Source organism: Mycteria americana, chromosome 16, assembly GCF_035582795.1.
Source record: "Mycteria americana isolate JAX WOST 10 ecotype Jacksonville Zoo and Gardens chromosome 16, USCA_MyAme_1.0, whole genome shotgun sequence".
In the NCBI taxonomy this organism is placed as follows: domain Eukaryota; kingdom Metazoa; phylum Chordata; class Aves; order Ciconiiformes; family Ciconiidae; genus Mycteria; species Mycteria americana.
Window position 1 is genome coordinate 11,472,384 of NC_134380.1, and position 13,452 is coordinate 11,485,835.

General features: G+C 59.7%; 1 protein-coding gene across 7 annotated transcripts in view; it reads left to right on the top strand.

Annotated features, from left to right (window-relative positions):
* The window catches only part of ARSG (arylsulfatase G), a 46,580-nt gene that overhangs the window by 14,994 nt on the left and 18,134 nt on the right, over positions 1 to 13,452 (top strand). For 4 of the 7 annotated variants that reach the window (XR_012778127.1, XR_012778126.1, XM_075518901.1 and 1 more), the window contains exons 2-8: positions 6,085 to 6,867; positions 7,188 to 7,375; positions 8,282 to 8,329; positions 8,409 to 8,520; positions 8,874 to 9,011; positions 11,964 to 12,157; positions 12,815 to 12,895. Coding sequence is in view for 5 of the 7 variants with exons in the window: in XM_075518901.1 (XP_075375016.1) it covers positions 6,671 to 6,867; positions 7,188 to 7,375; positions 8,282 to 8,329; positions 8,409 to 8,520; positions 8,874 to 9,011; positions 11,964 to 12,157; positions 12,815 to 12,895 (958 nt within the window). In the remaining 2 variants the exon portion in view is untranslated. Of the gene's footprint in view, positions 1 to 4,916; positions 5,535 to 6,084; positions 6,868 to 7,187; positions 7,376 to 8,281; positions 8,330 to 8,408; positions 8,521 to 8,859; positions 9,012 to 11,963; positions 12,158 to 12,814; positions 12,896 to 13,452 lie in introns of those variants that run through there. The other 3 variants (XM_075518904.1, XM_075518905.1, XM_075518906.1) reach the window with 3 other exon arrangements.

Sequence of the window (13,452 nt, forward strand, 5' to 3'; positions counted from 1 at the left end):
ACTCACCACCTATATGGGTGCAGGAGGAAGGGAGCAGGGCGGGAGGGTCATACATCCGGCACGGAGAGCACGGGACAGAGGTCTTTCCCGCACCCAGCAGTGCCTGGCAAAGGGGGATGGAACTAAAGCATGAGTGCTTTAGGTTTTCCCCTAAATTTCCCTGGAATCAGTAAAAAAGAGGGAAAAACTGACAGCGTTGCATTTCCCGGCTCACTGTGCCACAGCCACCGCTACCACAGCATCCGGGTGCTGGCCTCGATGCGCTGGGCGCCGACAGACGCTGCCGGGAAGGTTTCAGAGCCTCGCACCATTCTTCGGGGCTCGTGGGCGACTGACTTTTGCCTGCAGGTAATAGCAGAGGGTTCAGAGCGGGGTGGTGACCGGGCCCTTCCTCGCCTGCCCTCCTGCGCTGGCCCGGGACCTCACCTCAGTTTGCTGGATTAAAGTGGAACCTGGCGATTCTGGTTCGTACCCCTGGAAAAACTACCCAGGTTAGAATGTTCCTTCAGTGCCTCACCCGTCAGCAAAGGCTGCTGCGTTTGATTTGGCAGGAGTCCCTTCTCTTGGTTTGCTTTTTTTTGTCACAATGGGAGTTGCTAGCGGGGCGGCACAGGTAAGGGTGGCAGGCAGCGGGGACAAAACTGAAAACTTCTGACAAATCGGGCAAATCAGCTATTGCTTTCGCTCGGTAACTTCAAGAAAGCCGCCGCTAATTTCTCACGGCAATGCTGGTCCAACGGCTGCCGCTTCCAGCAAGCCGCTGATACTCTTGTCCTCGCAGGGAGGTTTCGGCAGCTTCACCCCTCGCAGTCCTGTCCTAAACAAGCTACAATCCAGGCGCTGGGCCGTGCGAGTGATGGGGACTGCGCCCCGTGTGTCCTTGGGGAGCTCCGTATCGCCCCGTCCTGCAGGAAACCCCTTCCTCCGAGGGATTATGCCTTTCAGGGGTACGGATAAAGGGCGACCACCTCGTCTGGCCTCAAAGAGCCGATGTCCCGTTACACAAGCTTTTCCTTGAGAATGGGTCGCCCTCCCCAAGCTGTAATTCTTCCTGGCAGCGACAGTGCAAGTGGTTATGGGACAACAAAAGAGGTTTGTGCCTCCAGGGGAGAAATAAGAATGCAAATATCTTTGGCATGAAAAAACAAAGGCGATTTACTCCTTGCTATTTCTTGTCAGTACTTTGCATCTGTCTCTGCTTCACCTTCTCCTTCCTTTCCTGTGGCCTTTCCAAGTGCAGTAAGGCTTTGGGCAGCGATGGGGCTGGAGGGGCCCCGTGGGAGGGACAGGGCTGATGGCTGGTGGCTGCAGCCTCTCCGGCCCAGGGCTTCGCAGCTCTGCTGGGAAATAGTTTTTCCCCCATGTTGTTCACCCACTTCGGGGGGATTTGCCCTGCTGCAGCCTGGCCTTGGAGAGGGCTTGGCTGTGTCTTGCCGGGACGCTTTGCCCCGGCACATCCATTGTGGGTTCATCCCGTGCCTGGCAACGGCTCGCACCAGGACGTGCTTCTCCATCTTCCCAGGGACTTCCGCGCCGCTCCCAGCCTGGGTGCATGGCCGGCGTTTGAGGGCTCTAAACCACAGCGAAGGAGAGCAAGCGTCCCGTCAGTGGGCATAAATCAGCCGGGAGCTGGAAAACAGGGCGGGCTGCAAACAGAAAGGGAGTGTGGGCCCCTGCTTTCTGCCGCCGGATGGGTCAGGGACTTCCAGTTCATTTATTCTGCTGGGGTTCACCCAGCCCTGCTCGGCATGTGTAATGTTTTCTCTGAAAGACCTAGCAGTTAGATGGGTGAAAAACATTCTCCTGTCTCAGGAGCTGGCAGAAATCCTAGTAAATCTGCAGAAGTATGTTTTTGTCGGTGCTGCTTATTCTGTTAGGGGAACTAGTCTAAACTATTCCAGTAGAAAACCTTTTCCTGGAATAAAGTCTTGACTCTGTTCAGAGCATTGTCAGGACAGCTGTACCGGGAATGGAGCTTTGCTGGTAAACATGCCGGGACCGAGGAGGCCTAACGGGGCAGACGCAGAGCTTGTGCACCCTCTGCCCCACGGACAAACCCCTCACGAGGCACCTGCTGCCCTTTGCTGTGCTCAAATCAAAAATAAAATCTGGGCATGGTTTGTTTGGAAACAAAACAGGGACATAGTATAGTGGTGCTCCTGGTAGTGTTAGGTTTACGGTTGGACTCGATGATCTTAAAGGTCTTTTCCAACCTATACGATTCTGTGATTCTGTGAAAACCAGGATTTTTTTTCTCCCCCCTGAAAGCCTGGCTGTGCCTGGATGTGCCACCATCCATCCCCTCCAGGCTGCGGCTGGGCTTCCCCCGGGGGGGTCGGGGTCAGTGCCATGAGCCGCGGCCATGGGGGCACGTCCCCGTCCTGCGTCACTTGGCAGCCGTGGGGTCAGCACGCAGCTCGAACTTCTGCTTGTCTGCCTCAGTTTCCCTGACCCCGGCTGGCACGAGGGGTGATGCTGGGATAACAGCGGGCGCCCGCTCCAGTTTGAATTTCTCATCCCCTGCTGTGTCCTTATCTCCCCGCTCCTCGTAGCCGGGATGGGGATGCCTGCCGGGGCTTTCGGCAGGAGAGCAGGGCTGCCGGCATGGGTTTGGGCCAGAGATCAGAGCTGTGATACCCTGGGCGGGGTGCAAGCCCTGGGTGCTGGCGGGGGACAGCTTAGCCAGCACAGCCAGGCGTGCTTCAAAGGGCGGCAGGTTTTTCTGGGCTCCAGCTGCTGCTTTGCTCTCCAGGCAGGCGTGAAAATGTGAAAGAATGTGAAAAATGTGAAAACGATCGTGCTGGCCCCAAGATTTGTAAACTGCTGGTTAATGTGTAATAAATACATGACAGATACTCCCAGCGCTGGGCGGGCGACCGTGGCTGCTCGGTGGTGGTACGGCCGATGGTGGCATCCCCAAGCCGAGGAGGCATCTCCCCTCCCCTGCCCTGGGGCCAGCCCCAGGGTGTCCTGAGCAGCCCTGGTTTGAGAGGCTTTGGGGCTTTTCTAAACTGGTCTATCTGGTTTCTACTTACCTCTCGTCTTTCTGTGAACCGCCTTGTCTGGCTTGCAAAAATGCACTTTATTTTATTTGTTTAATTCTTCCCTGGTACAAGGTGCGTGCTGTGAAGCCCGGGTGCACAGCGTCCAGTCCGAGCGATGCCGGCGCTCGCAGCCCAGCGCCTCGCGGCGCGGAGCACGGTGCCCGTGCCTGTTATCTGAAGGCCTTGATTCCTGGGCATGATTCTGCCCAGGTACCTCATCGGGCTGTAACCACCAGTGCAGTTATTTCCTGCTTGGCACAAAATGAGGTGCTGCAACAACCATGTTCCCACCCATAGTGAGTCTGGGGCAATCTCTTATGAGTCACTTTTTCATTGCAAAAATAGCTAAAAGATAGTCCTTCAGCTCTGCACGGGTCCAGCTGTAGCAAAGCTGTAGGGGAACGGAGATGCTGCTGAAGTGCAGGACCTGGTGTGGTGGTGAGCGGGGACCAGGGCTCGTCCCAGGGAAGCTCCCCACGACCGCCGGGCACTGCCGGAGGACGTGCACGGTGTGCCACGGCGGCAGAGCCGGCAGAGCCCGGACTCGTCCAGGAATTTGAGATGAAAAGGGTCGGAGAGGCACCTCTGCCAAGGACCTCGGAGGAGAGCACGCTGGAGTTGATGCCAAGGGGCGGCCTCGTGCTCTGCGGGGGTTTGGACCTGCCGTGGATGAGGACGGTTCTGCAGGAGCCTGGCGAGGAGCCGTGCTGGTGTGTCCCACCTTCCACGGGCCACGTTCCACCTCTCCTTCAAATGGTCTCTTAAGCATCAGAGATCAAGAAGTTTCGTCTGACGCTAATGCATAAATTTCAGCCCTGGATGACTTTCCCCTCTAATTTAGAGAGAAGAGAGTGTCCTTTGAAAATGGTTTTGATTGTTTTTGTTAGCCGTGTCATCCTGGCGTCCCTCCCCTAAGTAAACGGAAAGGGCAGAGGTTTGTGGGTGAATGTGGGTTCGGCTCCCTTGGGTTTTGCTCGTTTTTTCTGGGTGGCTGCAGGTGCTGACGGGGGGTCCCCAATGCACGTTGCATGGTGCAGGGCCACCCCCCGGGGATGGGGTGGGTTCCGGCATGGTGCTGCGTGGAGGATGCTCGGAGAGGCTGGGGCTTGGCACAGAGACCACGCGTAGGGGCCCGGGAGCTGCTGGATGCCGGTGAAGGTGCCGGAGGGCAGGATTACGTGGTGTGGCTTCCTGGAAAGGGTGAGCACCAACCGCCTTAGGCACAGCTCAGCTGGGATGGTTACATGGGGCTCAGCTGAGCTTTGTCGCTTTATTTTTCCCCCAAAACCAATTCCAGTGCTGGGTGATATCCTGCTCCATCGCCCTGCGGAGAGCCCCGGCCAGAGGGCTGAGATGGGGCTGAGGTCACCCTGGGCCATGCCCGCGTTAATCCATGCTGTTCCTATGAAGCTGATGGCTCAATCCTCTGCTTTCCTCGGTCCAAGTGGCCCACCCAGCCCCTGAGCGAGGGTGTTGAACCAAAGCAGGGCTGCTCCTTTTAAGCACCCATCCCTGAAGAAACCCCAAGGGCTTTCCAAAGAAATTGCAAAGGGAATTTTTTATGGGAAAATAAAGGCGACTTAGCCGCCATCAAACATGTCCAGATACCTAATCTCGATTCTTCTTGCTGTTTGGCAGTTCAGGGCCTGAGGGACAAGCTCTGGGTTTGCAGTTAGGGTGCGGAAGGGGAGCTGGGCTCACGCGCTTTGTTCGGGCAGGGCTGTGCAGCCTCTCCCGCGGCTCAGCCCCCTCCCGCGGCTCAGCCCACCGACCCACCGCATCCTGCCCCCGTTAGTTAATGCACCGAGAGCTTCGAGGCCCTCGGATGGAAGTTTATAAATTGATGCTCTGGGCTATGAATTATGAATGGAGTCACATCCCTGATCACTGCAGTGCTACGCTGACAGTTCTGAAGCTGCTGATGTGAATGGCAGCCCAAAGCTTTTAAAGATGTGAACAGCGAAATCCGGGAATAATTTGCTTTGCCAGCTACAAACCTCTTGGCCTACAGATGAGGCTCATCGTATGCCCTCTCGTGCCTCTTCTTGTCACCTTCTCCTCTTTTGTTTTCCAGTATTGCCTTCTCTCCTCACCCTCCCAGTTTGTCTTCATGGATGTTGTCCGGCTTGGCTGTGTTGACCACCCCATGGGAGCTGCATCCTCCATGGCATGTTCCTCCCCCAAGGTTGCTGGTGCCAACCGGGGACATCTGCCACAGCGCTGGTCCCAGCTGGGTCCTGCTGGCCCCCGGCCATCCCCACCCAGGCGCAGGTCCCCACACCATCCCCGCGGCCAGCGCCGAGCTCCTCACACAGGGCTCGGCGGGGTTTTGGCAAATCTCTGCAGCTTCCTCTTCCTTTGGCCGTAACTCTGCGCTGAAGATGTGTTTCACAGCCCCATCTCTGCCATCGCTCTTTGGGTGTTTGTCCTTGAACCTCTCTACCACTGGAGGCCAAATCCTGCCCTAAGCAGCCGTATGCGCTTAATCCTGTAAGCCCGGGTATTTCTGGGGTTTATTGCCTTCTGGGTTTGCCTGAATTCCTGCATTCCTACCTCCGGGAGCGGCTCCCTGCCGGTGCCCGATGGCCGGCAGCTGCTGCCCACACGGGCTGCGCTGCCTGCCCTGGCCCGCCGGCAGCAGTGGGGCAGCGTGAGCAGAACTAAATTTAAAGAAATGTGCTTTAGAAACGTCTCCATTTTCACAAATGAAGGCAAGGCCCTGCACATTCCCCCCGCCCCCCAAGTGCTGCGTACCCTGCAGTGCTCGGGAGGAGGGCGAGAGCCCTTGGTAAGCCGGGAGCGAGCAGCACTGCTCCCCGGGGACGGCAGCACCGCGGGAAACCGGCCCGGCCCAAGCGATGGATGCGGGAAAGGGGCGCTCGTTGTTTCCAGTCCTTTCCAGTTGAGCCATTGTGAGCCAGGCAGCAAAAAATACAACTTCAAAGGCAAAGTCTCGGCGTCTGGATAAGGCGTTCTGTCCCGGGCTGGGATGCAGGGGGGCTCCGGCAGGTCCTCATTGTGTCTTGTTTCTCTCGCACAGGGGACGCCGTAGCCGTGCAAGGTGAAGGACGGACTGACAGTCGCCGGCAGAGCCGCGGCAGTTATTTATCCGCCTGAAGCAAGTCAGGCCAGCGCTTCGGCGAGCTGAGGAGTGCGGTCTGCAGGGAAAGAGCCGTTTGTTGGACGTGATCATCCCCCCGGCTGTGGTGAGGGGAGAGGAGCCGCTGCCACAGATCGAGCACGCTTCTGGAAGGAAAAATACCACTTCGGTTTGGTGTCTAATTAGATATTTACCAGGAAGGAAGGAAAGTTAAAAATAGGGTGACAGTGACTTCAAAGGGTGTTTTTGCCTTCTAAGAATAACACCTTTGCTGGCGCCGATTTCAGAAGTATCAGCTGTGCCTGGGTGTGAAAGACGGAGGAGACGTTGCAGCTCGGTCGGTAGCCAAGGGAGCAAATCCAGACCTCCCGGCCTGGCCTCGCCGGAGCAGCTAAGGAGAGGACGTCTGCATCGCTGCGAGGGCCTGTGGAGAGCTCAGCTGCCCCCACGGGGACGCAGCGGAGGGAGTTTGGGGAAGACGAAGCCGCCGGTGCCCCAGCGTGGGTGGGAGGGGACGAGTGGCACCATGGGGACCCCCTCCCCGCGGACGGTGCTGGTGCTCGCCACGGCGCTGGTGGGGCTCTCGGCTCCCCGAGCAGCGTACGGGCGGCCCAACTTCATCGTCATCCTGGCGGATGATGTGGGCTGGGGGGATCTCGGGGCCAACTGGGCAGAGACAAAGGAGACCCCACATTTGGATGAGCTAGCAGCCGAAGGGATGAGGTAACGTCTGTCCCCCCTCCCTGGCCCTCTCCAAGCATCCCTGGTTACTCTGTCCCACAGCAAAGGGGCTTTCCCTCCTGTGGCGACCGGCGGGCGAAGGGGGTTTCACTGACGTGGTTTTGGGTGCACGGGGAGGGTGGCCAGAGCCCAGTACCTCGGGGTACCGGTCCGTCCATCCCCGCTGGGACCTGCGAGCTTCATCCCCTGCTCCAGACCCTCATCTCTGGGGCAGAAGGGGATGTGTGCAGGGGAGCAGGGCGGGATGGGGCAGCGTTAGACCACTCAGGGGCTTGCGAGCGAAGGGTCCTTTCGTTTTCTAGGTTCGTGGATTTCCACTCGGCTGCCTCCACTTGCTCGCCGTCCCGCGCCTCTCTGCTCACGGGGCGTCTCGGCGCACGCAATGGGGTGACCCACAACTTCGCCATCACGTCAGTCGGTGGCCTCCCCCTGAACGAGACCACCCTGGCCGAGGTCCTGCGGGAGGCTGGGTACAGCACGGGGGCTATAGGTAAGGTCTGCCGTGCCGAGGGGGCATCTGGGGCGGGGAGATGGAGGTGGGGGGATGAAGATGCCCGTGTCCGTCCCTTGTGGAAGAGGTACCGCAGGTGAAATGCTGGCAGTTAAAGGAAAGTCTAAAGGATCACATGGGACAGATTTTGCACTTCCCTCTTGGATTTTGCAATCCCAAGCTTAAAATCTTCATTTTCAAACCTATGATATTGCCTGAAATTCAGGCCCTCCCCCGTTCTCCATTTAAGCTCTAATTGCATCACCTCACAAGGAATGCGCCGGGTTTCCCTTAGCAAACGTGACTGCGCGCAGCAGCTCTGCCCTCCCACGTCCCACGCCGGTGTGATGCCCCTCGTGCCGGCCGGCAGCGCGGTGCTGGCATGGCCGGTGCCACTGGCCCCGTGGCTTTGGGCACCCTCCTGTCACCGTGGGTCTCCCCGACCTGTGCGAGCCCCAGCTGGTAGCGAGCCCTTTGCACCTGCAGCTCCTGTTGCTTGCGCACGTTGCGCTGGCAGAAAAGCCCTTGGTTTCTCCGTTCCCCATTAGTTTTTGCAGTTCTCCCTATCGGATTGTCGCATTTGGTGGGAGCAAGCACGTGCTGGAGGTCAGAGGATGAAGCTGGTTGCTCGGGAGGGGTTAGAAAGTCACCTCCTCTGAATACAAATGCGTGAAAGAACCTTTTAAGGCTGGAAGCAGTCGATTTGCACAGGCGTGAGATACCTTATGCGTTTTTTCTGAGTTTCCGCAAAAAAAAAGGCATTCTGGAAACGCGGCCAGCACAAACAAGTAGCCTTTCTTGTTGCTAGATTAAAGTCCCCAGCGCTGCGGGCCCCTCGTGGGTGATGGCTGGCAGTGGCCGTAGCTGTGCTAACCTCTGAAATGACGTTCTGTGGCTTCCACACAGGGAAGTGGCACCTGGGACACCACGGCCGCCATCACCCCAGCTTCCGTGGTAAGGTCTGCGCCGGCAGGGATGAGCCGAGCATCCCATGGTCTCCTTGTCCCCACCCACGCCTTTGCTTGCCCCTCAGGCTTTGACTACTACTTCGGGATCCCCTACAGCCACGACATGGGCTGCACGGACACCCCTGGCTACAACCTGCCACCTTGCCCACCCTGCCCACGGCACGGCGCGGCTGCCAGGTACGGGGCGTGTGGGGAGTCAAGTGCTGGCACTGGGAGGTTGGTATTGGCACTGGGAGGTTGCTATTGGCACTGGCATCCCCAGCCCTGAGAGCTGCCCTTTGCTGTGGTTGCCTCCCCTTATGCTCCGTGCACCCTTTTTTTCCCCTTGTGCACTCCACAGCAGGGCTCAGGTTGGGGAGGTGGCTTGGTCCCCGAGCACCCTGTGCTGTGGGGATGTTGGCATCGTCCCCTTTCCGCTCCCCTCTTCGGCTGCACCTTTCTGCTAAGGCAGGAGAACAGCCAGGCTCCATGCCTGCTGCCATGCCGGTCCCCACTCTGGTGACGAGCGTGGGGTAGCTTCTTCCCGGCAGGGTGGCGAGAAAGGACTGTTACACGGAGGTGGCCCTTCCTCTCTTCGAGAACATCACCATTGTCCAACAGCCTGTCAACCTCAGCAGCCTGGCGGCACGCTACGCAGAGGAGGCAGCGCGGTTCATCCGGTGGGCGAGGTGAGATGCCGCCCGCCGTCCCCTGTCCCCTTCGCCGGGAGAGCTCGTGGTCACTGCAAGCATCTTCTGCTCGTGCTGCAGGGTGTCCCCAGGGCTGCTTCCCCTGGGCTGCAGAGCCCGAGGGGTTTCGTGGCTGCTCCCCACCACGGCTGGTTTTCCCTTGAGCTCTGCCACGTGTGAGAGCAGGATCTGGCTGCCGGAGCTGGGTCTGCAAGGCTCAGGCCATGCCCATCCCACATCAGATGCTGCAGGGCAGATAAAGCCCAGCCCAGGGAGGCTGGCGTCGGTGCGATGCCGGGGGGGGGGTGACGGGTGTTGCCCCGCAGTTCTTGGGGAGCAGATCTGGGGTCTCCGTGGCTCAGCTTCCCAGCCCGCTGGAGGAGGGAGAAGCCACCGAGGCTGTCACCAGTGTCCTGCAGGGCTTGCCCTGGAAGCCTTTTGGTGTGTCTCCTCTAAAGGGATCGTGTGTGTTTAAAGCCACCATTTACAAGGAAGGTCAAAGTCTTTGAGCTAGGCTGTGCCTCCTTCCTGGGGGTAATGTGCAGTGAGACCCCGGCTAGCGGGGCTGGGAGGGAGGGATGGAGGGAGGGAGGGAAACGCTGCCATCCCTCTGTCCTCCATCCCTCCATCTTTGCGGTGGGACGGGGTGGCTCTGCCGGGTGGTGGAGGTGCCGCTGTGGGTGGGGGCTGGCGGGGGTGTGGGAGCGGGCGCCGGTGGGTGCCCACGGCAGCTTCGGCGGCGGGACCAGAACAGCACCCGAAGGTGTTTAAACCCGCCCCATACGTGGGGTTTAGTCCATTTTGAGGCTAAAACGCTCCGGGATCCCTGGGCTTCAGGGTCTGCCTTCCCCAGCCACACGGGGACACGAGGAGCCTGGGCTTGCTCTTCCCCGAGGAGCAAAACGGCTCCTCCGAGACGACGACCCCGAAGCCCTGCTGACGGGTTGTGTAATTTTAATCCCTATTATCGGTGGATTATGAGCTGTGACTTTGCAAAACGCCTCCCTGCAGCGCGAGGAGGGGAAGTGCTGCCGGGCAGCCCTGTCAGAGCCCGTCCCACGCCTGCATCCAGGGATAGCACGGACCCGGGGCAGGGCCGCGGCGGGGGGGTCCTGCCGACATGCGTGGGGAAGGGTTTGTGTAACGGGGGCAAACAAGGGGCTGGGCAGGGAGCAGCCGGCGGGGAAATGGCTCCCTATAAACCCGGGTACCATTTTGCTCACACAATACCTATAGTTTACCCCCTTTGGGTATTAAGAATGGGCCGCGGCGTGGCCTGGCCGTGCGGTCGGGCTGCGTGCCTGTAACGGGGCTGGAGGGTGCCTGGGCAGCGGGCTGCGGGCAGCAGTGGTCCCTCCTCCTGTGCAAACCCCCACCCCTCCGGGCTGCAAGGATGCTGTTCGGCTGTGAAACCAAGTGTGTGAGCTCCGGGTTAATAGGAAAAACCTTTAAACTCCCAATAGTATTTTGGGGTTATCTGCGTTCATAGAGAACAGGATTAGGCAGGTGCCTGCCTTTTCTCTCCTTCTCTTTGATGGCTTATTCCAGTTTTCCTCTGCCTGACTCATTCATTACGGGGCAACAAAAGAACACCGGATTTGTCATCTCGGTGTTTTTTTAACCAGTCGTGTCAAGGTTGAGCAATTCACGGCAGTGAGACTTGGCTCTGCTGGGGACACTTAGAGCATGGCGAACATGGGAGCAAAAGTCAGGGACATTTGTCTTAAGTTATTGATTAAATGTTTGCTCAATTTTTGGGAGAATTCTGAAATGTCGATGGCGAAAAGCAAGCGGGAACGCCGTGGTCATGAGTCCGTCTGGATGCTGGAGTCCACCTGGTGCTGCCGGGTGGGACGCGAGCCAGGGGAAGCAGCTCTCGCTGCTCCGGGGTCTCTGGCATCCCAAGGGGAAAGGCGCCGTGTAGCTTTTTGCAGTGGCGATTTGCAAGGGGCGTATCAGCACCCCCTGACACCCAGCGTTTTGCAGGGGCTGGGCAGGGTGCCGGGGGGACGCAGCCCTTCGCAGGGGTCCAGCACCGGTGGGGAAGGATGCGGCAGCTCCGGGCGGGAGGGGATTTACTCATTTTCCATCCCCAGGTGGGTGACGGGTAAAGGAAGGAAGTGCCGAAACGCACGTCGGAGGGGCCCCGAAAGCTTTCTGGAGGCAGTGATGGGGCAGCCGGAGCTGGGCGCGTGCGCGGGCTGGGGCACGTCCCTGGGATCCGGCCCCTCCCCGCCACTTGCCATCCCACCCTTCCCCTCGGAGGTCCCTGAGGAAGAGCGGGCCTTGTTGGAGGAGATAAATATAGCCGTAAACAAGAAAACAGGACGTGTCCTCTGATGATTTAAAAGCAAACAGGCAGCGGGGCAGCGCGCAGCAAGCGAACGTGCCGCGCTCCCTGTCCGGGGCTGCTCGGCAGCACCAAGGCCGCGCTCGGGGGCGGCACGGGTGTCCTTCTGCTGCTCATCCTCTGCTAAAATCACCGGCGGGGGCCGAGCGCTTGCTGGGGAAGGGGGAGAAAGGGCCAAAATGGGCCCCGTGAGAGCGGGGATGGAGGCAGGTGGGTGCCAGGGGCGCACCGATGCGGGGTGCTTGGCTGGCGGCTGGCGTGCCGCTGGAGATGGAGGAAGGGGTGAGCCCGTCCCAAATGGGAGGTCAGTGGACAATGGGGAGAGGTTTAAGCAGGAGCGGGGAGAAGTGGCTCACGTTGGGCCAAGCATCCCCCCTGCAAGGGGAACGGGTACCCAGAGTGTTTGCAGCCGGCCGACGCACGCAGGGTGTTTTTTTCCCCCAGGAGCTGTGGCAGAGGCTGGGGTGGCTGCAGGGCTCCTGGGAGGAAGGGCCACCAGTCTGTGTCCCCCGGCTCGGCCGTGCCACCACCCCGCTGAGCTCCTGCTGCTGCCTTCCCCTTCCCCGACCCGGCTGAACGTGCTCCCCCTCTTCCCTGTGCAGCGACAGCGGACGCCCCTTCTTCCTCTACCTGGCGCTGGCCCACATGCACGTCCCGCTGGGGGTCCCCCCACCGCCCCCCGCCTCGGGCAGGGGCATCTATGGAGCTGCCCTGGGCGAGATGGATGCCCTGGTGGGACACATAAAGCGGGTCGCCGACAGCCACGGAAAGGGCAACACGCTCCTGTGGTTCGCAGGTACAGCAGGAAAACTGGCTGCGGTGGCTGGGGGCAACGCCGGCGGCTGCACCGGCACCAGCCTGGGGTGTGCGTGGGTGGCAGGGGGCAGGACCCGTGTTTGTCCCCTGCCCTCGATGCTCCCGGCTGCTCTGCAGATGGGGAGCGATCAGCAGCCGCGGCCGAGCTGCCTGGGTCCGTCACATCGTGGGGACGGGGGGCCCGGGCTGCTGCGGCCGCTCAGCCAGGTGCCCACCCCGCCACCCCCCTTTGGCCGCAGGGCTGAACCGGCAGGGCCGTGCCTAATTAAACCACAAATCCTCATTCATTAAGAAGCCCAAATCCGCTCTCGCTGAGCAGCCTCCCTAATGAGGATGTCTTGCTCCTGACGATAGGAACTGCCTCGCCGCTCATTAACACCCAAAGCTGGTGGCAGCCGTCCTCGCCCCGCACCCCGGCTCCGCTCCAGCCCCTCGCCCAGGATTCGGGCAGCCCCAGCCCTTGAAAATAAACTTTTAGAAATAAAAATAAATAAACCCGCTGCTCTTGCAGATGTGGGAAAGCATCACAGGAATGGGAAGGAGGGATGGAGGGGGTCACTCTTCCTTGCTCGCCCCCCATTGCAGAGGTGCCTCCGGGTCCTGGTGTCGCTCATGGGGATGTTTCTTTCTCTGGCAGGTGACAATGGCCCCTGGGCGCAGAAGTGCGAGCTGGCGGGACGCCTGGGGCCGTTCCTGGGGGCCTGGCAGAGGCAGCGAGGTAACCTGGCAGTCTGGGGGGGGGTCCCTGTCCCCGGGGGTGCAGGGGGAGCTGCTCCGCAAAGCCCTTCATTGCCCATCGAGGGGGACTTGGGGAGCATTTCACCCCCCAGCCTTTCTGCTGGCTGCTGCCCTGGGCTGAGTTGCCTTGAAGACACCCCAGAATAATTTTTTCTTTCAAGCAGTCAAGTTTTCCCCTAAAACTGCTTCTGGGCGTAGCTGGGGCCCCTCCGGTCCCTGTTACCCCAGAGCTTGAGGTGAGTGGCTGCTGGTTTTGGAGATGGGATGCTCTCACCGCCCCAGCACCGGGGCCGTCGGCTCCGGCAGGGTCTCGCAGCCCCCAGCCCCATCCCCTCCGGAGGACAGCCCCTGGCAGCCCTCCCAGCGCCGCGGGACTTTGCTTTTCTTTCTCTCCACCGTTTTGTTGTTTGTTTTTTTTTTTTTTTTTTTTTTTCTGCCTTTCCTCCTTTTCCGGCCAAACCATCTGCTTGGTGGGTTTATTTCAGCCGGAGCGGCTAGAAGCATGCATGAGTCAGGCGTTTCCCACTTCTGCTTGTA